At 46.6% G+C, this 8,993-nt stretch overlaps 1 protein-coding gene across 1 annotated transcript; it reads left to right on the top strand.

The window, feature by feature from the left end:
* Positions 1-7,191: 7,191 nt before the first annotated feature.
* On the top strand, positions 7,192-8,093 carry LOC109316816 (histone H1.01-like). The gene has a single exon (XM_019545165.1). It carries the CDS (start codon positions 7,284-7,286, stop codon positions 7,944-7,946), a length of 663 nt encoding a protein of 220 aa, XP_019400710.1. The 5' UTR covers positions 7,192-7,283; the 3' UTR covers positions 7,947-8,093.
* The last annotated feature ends 900 nt before the right edge of the window (positions 8,094-8,993 follow it).

The raw sequence follows: 8,993 nt of genomic DNA, 5'->3' as shown, positions 1-8,993 counted from the left end.
TGTGCACAAGTTTCAGGAGAGAAGAGTTGGAAGAATAGGTGGTGATGTCAGAAATGTATACACTTGTTCCCTGGTTCAGGGGGAATAATATAGCAGATCAGAATGTATCTGGAAAAGGTGAAAAATAAAGTAGTGATATGATCACAAGGATTTATTACAGCCCACCAAATCAGGAAGAAGTGGGTGAAGCACTCTTCAAACAGGTGACAAAATTATTCATAAGTTATAAAATGTTTGTACTAAATAGTTGCATTTTTTTTTCTTTGCAAGCTTACAAAGCCCAAAAGCTTGCAAGAAAAACATTTTTTGGAACTATTTAGTAGGTCTGATAAAAGATATCACTTTTACCCCAAGTTTTGTCTGCCTTGGATAAGGAAGAGGAACTTTTGACTGGCCAGAATGAATTCAAGTCAGTATGACCTGATGAATTTCATCCTTGAACCCTGAAGAAACTGGCAGAAGAGATCTCAGAGCTTTTGACAATGATATTTATAAAGTTGTGGGAGACAAGCAAGGTACCAAAGGTCTGCAAAAGGGCCAGAATAGTGTCCCTTTTTAAAAAAGTTAAAAAAGGAAGACCTGGATGGTTATAGAGCAGTTAGGCACATCTCTATACCTGGGGAGTTCCTGGAGCATATCATAAGGAAGTCCATTTGCAAGCTTCTGAAGAAGTAAAGGTTGATCATAAGCAGCCAGCATGAATTTCCTAAAAATAAATCATGCCAAACAAATGTAATCTCTTTCTTCAACAAAATAATTACCTGGGTAGATTAAGGGAATGCAATGGATATAGTGTATCTGGACTTGACAAAGTCCCACATGACCTTCTCATAAACAAACTGTAGAAATGTGAGATAGATAAAACTATTATAAAGTGAATTGGCAACTGGCTCAATAGCTGCAAGCTATTTATAAATGGATCCATGTCAGAATGGCACGCGGTTTTAAGTGGAGTGCCACAGAGGCCTGTCCTAGGCCCAGTGCTGTTCAATGTATTTATTAATTATTTGCATACTGGAATAGAGAGTTTCTTAAGCAAATCTTCAGACAACGTAAACTGGGAAGGAGTAAGAACACACAGGAATTAAATTCAGAAGAATCATGGATAGACTGGAAAGCTGGGCCAGAGCCAACAGGATGAAGTTCAGTGCTGATAAATGCAAAGTCCTGCACCTCAGGAAAAATAATCAAAACCACAAGTACAAAATGGGTGATGACTATTTTGATGGCAGCACTGTGGAGAAGGATCTAGGAGTCTTGGTAGATCATACACTCAATATGAGACTGCAGTATGACACAGATGCACAAAAGCAAAGATGGTTTTGAGCTACATCAATAGGAACATTGGATTCTTAGAGATGTGGAATGAAAACCCAATCCAAATGGTGCTTTACTTTCAGCTTGGTGCATCTTTGATCCAAGTGTAGTTCATGCCCAGAAGAGTCATTGCCTTAGTTTGACCCAGCTCACCCGAAATCTGTATAGATCACATGCTTCAGTGAGTCTTTTTGGTTCTTTTATCTAATAGCTGGTTGAATCAGCTTTTGATAAAAGTGCCCAAAAGCCCCACTGAAGCACCCAAACTACACAGATGTTGGGGAGCTGGGTCAAACTGATGTGCTTCCTCTTTCAGTAAAGCGCTGTTTTATTTTGTTTTTCATGTCTGTCCGAGGCCATTATGTATAAGACACAGGAGGTGATAGAGGCCTCTTTACTTGGCACTGGTTGGTTAGGCCTCCATCTGGTATATTGTATGAAGTTTGGGGCTCCACATTTTAAAAAGGACATGGAGAAGTTAGAGAGGGTCTAAAGTGGGTGACAAAAATCAATAAAGGCCTTGGAATGCAAGTCATATGAAGAGATGCTGAAAGAAATAGGCATGTTCAGGTTGCAGAAAGGCAGTTAAGAGGGGACATGATAGCAGGTTTCAAATATCTGAAAGGCTTTCATACAAATGAGAAAAAGAGGGAGAACTACTTTCTGTCTCTTGCAGAAAGCAGAACATGGACCAATGTCTTGAGGTTGCAGTAAAGCAGGTTTACGCTGGATATTGGGGGGAAAAAAAACTTCTTCATTGTTAGAACATTAAGGCAATAAAATAGTGTGCCTAGGGAAATGATGAAATCTCCATCATTAGAGGCATTCAAGAGACTGGATAAGCATTATATAAAATAGAATCCTTTTAGTTTTTATTATAATAGATTTAATAGGCCTTTAGTTTGGTTAAGTTTAATTTAGGCTAAGTTAGCATAGTATAAGTGAGGCTAAAGGAAGTAGTGTAAAATGAAATCATAGGCAACAGTAACTTCTCGAAAAGACTACCCTGTATTAGGACATCACATCTTGATTAAGGTTCTGACTTGACCAACAGGGTGACACAGAGTTTCTCTTTTCTGGCCATGTTTGTTGAAGCTGCTATGAAGTAATGGAAAACTTTGTTTGATTGGGGGGGGGGGACAGGGAGGGGGCTCAGTGGTCTGAGGTGGTTTCCTCTGGCATCCTCTGTTGAGGTTCCTATCTGCAGGTGTAATGAAGATCCAATGCCTCTTAGAACTTAGTCTCCAAATTTGGGTAAGATTTCCCTAACAGGACAGCCACTTGTTAGAATTTTTTAGGATATTAAGTTGTGAAACTGCTTATTTCTGATTAAATCATGAAAGTATATCTTGATATATATTGTGGTCTTCTTTACTTGCTAGCAATATTTATAACTGGAGAATACTAATACAGTTAGTTTTTTAATTTACTGGATTGGAGCACTTATTTTGAATGAAAAAAGGGGGAGCCAGAAGAAACTCTTAGACCCCTAAATCTACTCTTGAAGTCAACAATCTATCAGGGATAGTATAGAAGTAGCTATGCCTGAAGTGCTCTGTAAGGAGCAAGAATTAGAAGTCCAGGAACACCATCCCCTCTCACTCTTCCCTTCCCTCCTTTCCACGTCCCCCCACCCCCACAATCCTGGGAGATAATGAGAAAAGTTCTGTAGCCTAAAGCAAGTGAGTATTGGAGATGACCATACACAGCAGAAAGAGAATGAATCAGAATTTCACAACTTGCCTAGGAAGGAGGTTAAAGGAACTGGGATAAGATTATGGAGGAGATACATGAAGGGGAAGTTTGACTGTCCAGTAAAAGCTGTGATATGTGGAATTATGCTTGTTATCCCCTGGATGCAGAGCAGTATGGCCAACATATAATTTTCCCAAGCTGCTGGGCTTTCCAGCAATTTGTCTGTCTCTTCTTATGGCTGCAGCTAAGATTGGGATTTTAGTGGGGCCTGTTGATGCTTCTGCTGCCATTAAAACCCAGAGGCTCCAGGACAGAGGATCTCAAAATTGCACTGACAGGAGTGTGTGACACAATTGCACATATACACACACAAAAATCACTAGGTGTGCATGCGTGCATGCGCACACACTACCAACACAGACACATACACATCCAAGATTACCAGTCTAAGCACATGCACACCTATCACCAATTCAAGCACCTACACACTATACACACCAAAAGTTAGACAAAAATCAGTTGTCAATACCCGCATACCCAATACACATACACAGATTACTAATTTGTATACCACACACAATGACATATATATGGGGCTGTGCTGTGGCGGCAGCAGCTGCAGCACTGACACTTGCCGCGCTGGGTAGCGTTTGCTGCTGCTGCCCACCCGGAGCTCCCACACTGGGCAGCACAGAGGCGGCAGTAGCAGCCACATTGCAGCCTACTGTGGCGAGTACTCTGGGTGGGCACCAGCAGCAAACACTGCCCAGCGTGGTAAGCAGGGGGCTGCTTTCCTCTGGGCCGAGCAGCTGCTGCTGCCGCAGTGCAGCCCCAATGGGCAAGCCTGGAGCCAGTGCGGGGCAGGTTACAATCTGGTGCTGAGCATGGAGAAAAGCCCCCACCCCATGGCTGGCACCCCACGCTGCAGCCACTCACCGCCCACATGGGGCTACCTATGCCTGCTCAGGATAGCCTCGTGTGGGCTGCAAGTGGCTGCACCAGGGACTGCTGGCCACGGGGCCACTTTTCCCCTGCTCTCAGCACCAGTTTGTAACCTGCTGATGAGCGCAGGGCCAGGGCTGCATGCTGCCCCCTGCCTGTACCATGGGGCTGAGGTGGGCACTGGGAGCGAGCAGGTGCGGCAGCCAGTGGGAGCGGGGGGGCCACACCAGTGTCCCAGGGCCAGCACTGGCGGGGCCCAGAGTAGGGCGGCAGGAGTACAGGGTCTCGTCTGGTAGGGGCTCTATGGAGCTGGGCCAGCTCCCCCCCTCTCTGCTGGTGCAGCACAGCCTGGCTCCACAGACCCCTGCCAGCCTGTGCTCCACTCTGGGCCCTGCCTCGCCCTAGCCCTGCGACATTGTTCCCAAGACATTGGGACATTGGTCCCAAGATGTTGACCAGGGGCAGGGCACCTGTCAAGGGGCAGGGCTACCCATGCGGCCCTCCACAGCCTGCCAAAATTGGGTAAATGGCCCTCCACCTAAAATAATGGCCCGCCCCTGCCCTAGTGGCAGGGGCATGCCCAGGCAAGGATCAGCCATGGCGTACTGAGCATGTGCACTCTAGGCGAGGACATGCAGTTCCAGGTGTCTGTGTTGCAATAGTGAGTTGGCTGATTTCTGTAAGGTCTTTGTCTTTCAAATGATCTGTCCCTTGCTCCTGGATGAGTCAATGGTCCAGTCGTTGAGGTGATGATCTAGTCCTTGAGTTGATTATTCCGTAGAGGCTTGCTACCATTGTATCTCAAGCACCCTCATTCATCCCCATTCATTTAGGAACCAATTTACATGAGACTGGTTAGACATGAGTCATACCTTACACGGGGCAGAGGACACAAGATGGAGGCTTGACATTCAAAATGGAAACTTGACATAACTTGACATTACTTATGCTAATTTACACATGTAGGCCTAAATCATATAGCATCAATTTAAAACAACAGTAAAAATCAGTAAAACGGTAATCACACAGTAAAAATCAATATAAACATAATAATTATGCAATATAAAATATAAAATAGTGGGTCAAAGAAGGAGAGAGAAAAGAAAAAAAACTTGCTACAAAAATGCTAACGCTTATCCTAAGTCTTAGCTTAAACATACTTATCTATAGGGAATAGAGAGGGAGAGAAGTCAGAAATAGTTGGGGAAGAGAAGGAATGTATGTTAAAACAAAATAAAAGGAAACAAAAGAAAAACTGGGGGTTTTGCTACAGTGAGGAGTTTGACCCTCTTCCTTGGATCTCTCAAGCACATTTTATAAACTCTTGCAGCAGCAGTACATTTCCCCCCCATTTTACCTATGACAGGTTCAGGTGTTATGCCTTTTGGTTATGTAACCACGTTGATTGTGCAGTTTTAGTAACAGTTTGGTGGGGGAGACAAAAAAGCCTTCCTGTGGAGTAAAGGTAAGTACCAAGGTTCTGGGGTCCCTATGGCTGGGGTCCATGTACCAGGACCAATCCAGTATGCTATTCTGGGGTTGTGTCACAGGGCCAGCTATATAAAGTGTTAGGACTGGGACCCAATTCAGCACACTGCACTAAAGACCATGTGCCAGGTCTGATACTGAGCACTGGCTTCAGACCCAAACTCCAAGTCCAGAACTACAGGGTGGCTCTGGAGCTATGTGCCAGGTTGCAAATGGCATGCCTGGTCTGTCCGTGGACCAATCCCACCTGCCATCCTAATCCAGAGTGTGGTTGGAAAAGGCTCCCCATGGGTCCACAAATGTGTAGGCTGGGGGTGAGAAGGGAGAAAGCGGGTGTAAGGAGAGGTTGCAGAATTAATTGTGGCAGCTCCCAGAGTTCAAACAATTAGTGCTGCCCGCATTCTGAACCCCTCCCCCACCAAATTTCCAGACCCAGGAAGAGCCCTTTTCCTTTTCCCTTTGCAAGGAAAAACATATAACTCACACCCCAGTTTACCTCAGCTGATTTGGGGGGGAAGGTGTCAGTTATATGCAAGAAAATATGGTATATCATCCATCAAAAATCCACTTCTGTGGTTCCCAAGGAGATAATTGCTCCCTTGTTTACACCTAGTTAATCATAAGATCACTTCAACCAACTTCTTACCATTGTTGTGGAAAGGAAAGACATTATAACAATTCCTCACCCTCTTAGCATTGTAAAATAAATTAATTTAACTCTTTCTGAATGTTTTATTAGCTCTAAGGAATTACTGGGGATGAGTGCCAATTGATGTGAACCTTCCACTACCTGCAGAGAGAAAACAAAACACAGAATCAAAAATAACTAGTGACTTTAAAAAGACAGATATTCTAACACAATCCTTTAAATGCGTTTCATCCCATATTGTTTAGAATCACTTTTAGAATATTATTTCTTATTGAAACAGATTAAACAAACAATGCCATAAATACTTCTACTGTGTTTTTGGTCTCAGATTAAAATACTATAATAGCAAAATAATTTGTTTGCTACATTTGAAGGACAGTGGATGCTATTTAGTAAAATCATTCAAACAGCAAGAAAGTTACTTTAAAATGAGGAAAACTCTAAAACAACCAGCTCATTTGTCATTAGTATGTTCTATTGTAACATCTGGAGAGGCAAAGTATGTTCTAGACTTTCATATAGAAGTAAAGGTTATAAATACTACTCTACAGATGTTTAATCATTCCCATGTAATGCTGTATAAGGCACTATTTCAACAAAATTAAATGTTTTTAGGATGTAAATAACACAGTTAAGGCAGCCAATTCTCCATCCATATCCAAAGCTTAGATAGCAAATTGTGTTACTTCCTTCTCTTCAAAAACACTTTACACAGAAAAAAATCCATTCAAATCACTTGCTTTTCATTCTGACTTGAAGAAAACACTCTCAGGAATAAAATGCACGTGTCGACCCGGCGTTGTCTTGAAAGGTATATTTTTATTTTGCAAGGAAAAACAAAACTTTCTCACTTCAGAGCTTCCTTCAGCACCTGAATGCAGAGTTTCTGGGTTCCTCCTAAATCCGTCTTTCGCCTCTCCCCCTGGATATTTCACCGAACGAAAGCACTCTCTGTTCCCTTCTCACGGGAAAGAAATGGGGTGATTTGGGGACGGATATTGAGGCGAAAATGCACTTTTTTAACTCCAAAGAAACACAAACTGAGCAGGCAGAAGAGCTGCTTTGCTTTGCAGCTGGGCGGGCTCTTTAACGCACCAATCAGAGAGCAGCTCTCCTCTAAAAATACCAGGCATCTGACCTACTCCAGCCCAATTGTTTTCTTCTGTCTAGTGGAAAGCGTCTGTCACCAGCGATGTCGGAAACAGCACCCGCAGCCGCGCCGGATGCCTCTGCCCCCGCCGCCAAGGCCCCCGCCAAGAAGGCGAAGAAGGCGGCGGCCGGCTCCAAGGCCCGCAAGCCCGCGGGGCCCAGCGTGACCGAGCTGATCACCCAGGCCGTGTCCGCCTCCAAGGAGCGCAAGGGGCTGTCCCTCGCCGCGCTGAAAAAGATGCTGGCAGCCGGCGGCTACGATGTGGAGAAGAACAACAGCCGCATCAAGCTCGGACTCCGGAGTCTGGTGAACAAGGGCACCCTGGTGCAGACCAAGGGCACCGGCGCCTCAGGCTCCTTCAAGCTGAATAAAAAGCCAGGCGAGGCCAAGGAGAAGGCGCCCAAGAAGAAGGCGGTGGCGGCGCCCAAGCCCAAGAAGGCGGCGGCCAAGAAGCCCGCCAGCGCGGCCAAGAAGCCCAAGAAGGCGGCGGCCGTGAAGAAGAGCCCCAAGAAAGCCAAGAAGCCGGCGGCCGCCGCGGCCAAGAAGAGCGCGGCCAAGAGCCCCAAGAAGGCCAAGGCGGCCAAGCCCAAGCGGGCCGCCAAGAGCCCGGCCAAGGCCAAGGCGGTGAAGCCCAAGGCTGCCAAGCCCAAGCCCAGCAAGCCCAAGGCAGCCAAGGCCAAGAAGGCGGCGCCCAAGAAGAAGTAGAGCGAGCGGAGGAAGATGCTTGTTGTGCAAACAACCCCAACGGCTCTTTTAAGAGCCACCCACCCCTTCCTGAAGGGAGCTGCAACTCTGGGATGGCTGAGAAATCCCCGCTGGACTTTTTAAATGAAGTTTTTCTCTCTCCGCTCCCCCGCTTTGTCTCTGCTTTTTCTTAAATAGACAAGAAAAGCAAGGAGCCTCCTGCCACGGAAAGCGTGCGCCCTGTACCTTTCTGGCTGTGACTTTCTGTTTTTTGCAAGCAGGACTGGAGAAGCAGCTCGCAATCGCAGCTTCTTTTACTCCGGAATGGACTCCGTGGAGGGAAGGCAGAGGGGGCAGCTTCCAGGCGAGTCGGAGCCGCCAGAGGCCGGCTTTTCCCTGGGAAAGCCCGCGGTTGAGCAATGATGGCTCCAGTCCCGAGAGCTGGAAGGGAGGAGGCGGGCGGGAGGAGAGAAGGGGCAGAAAGGGTGGTCGCTTATCAGCTGCGTCCTCTACTGCGCTGGTTGGGGCGGGATCGATTCGGGAGGGTGGGGGAGGGCGGGGGAGAGAGATTGTTGCTGCCGGTGATGACGAGTGTGGACAATAAATTTTTTTTAAAACTTCCTGCTTGTCTCGGGTTTGATTCGTTTTCTCTGTTTTGAAAAGCCCGCGCTGCGCTGGGATTCGCCTCCGCCAACCCGCCCCGCTTTTCAGCGTCCTAATATTTGGGAAGGAGCCTGGGAGGCGGAGCTGGGAGGAGGAGGGCAGAAGGCAACTGGGCTTACAGGGAGAGCTCCCGTCTGGTCGGAAACCTACCCGCGCGGGCAAAATCCCCATCAGCCACCAATATCCCCTGCCCAGTTGAGTTAGAACTGCAAATAAAATGGCATTTCCTACTTGTAACTGACCCCAGCGATAACCAAGCCTCTTTTCTGACGAGGGAGGTGGCTCTGAAAAGAGCCTTTGGGGTAACTTTTCCGAGGCCGAATGCCTGCACGGCTGGGTTTACTTGGCCTTGGCCTTGTGGCTCTCGGTCTTCTTGGGCAGCAGCACGGCCTGGATGTTGGGCAG

The sequence above is a fragment of the Crocodylus porosus genome, unplaced genomic scaffold (assembly GCF_001723895.1).
Source record: "Crocodylus porosus isolate Cpor-Errol unplaced genomic scaffold, CroPor_comp1, whole genome shotgun sequence".
NCBI lineage: Eukaryota > Metazoa > Chordata > Crocodylia > Crocodylidae > Crocodylus > Crocodylus porosus.
This window is presented reverse-complemented; position numbering and strand designations above follow the sequence as displayed.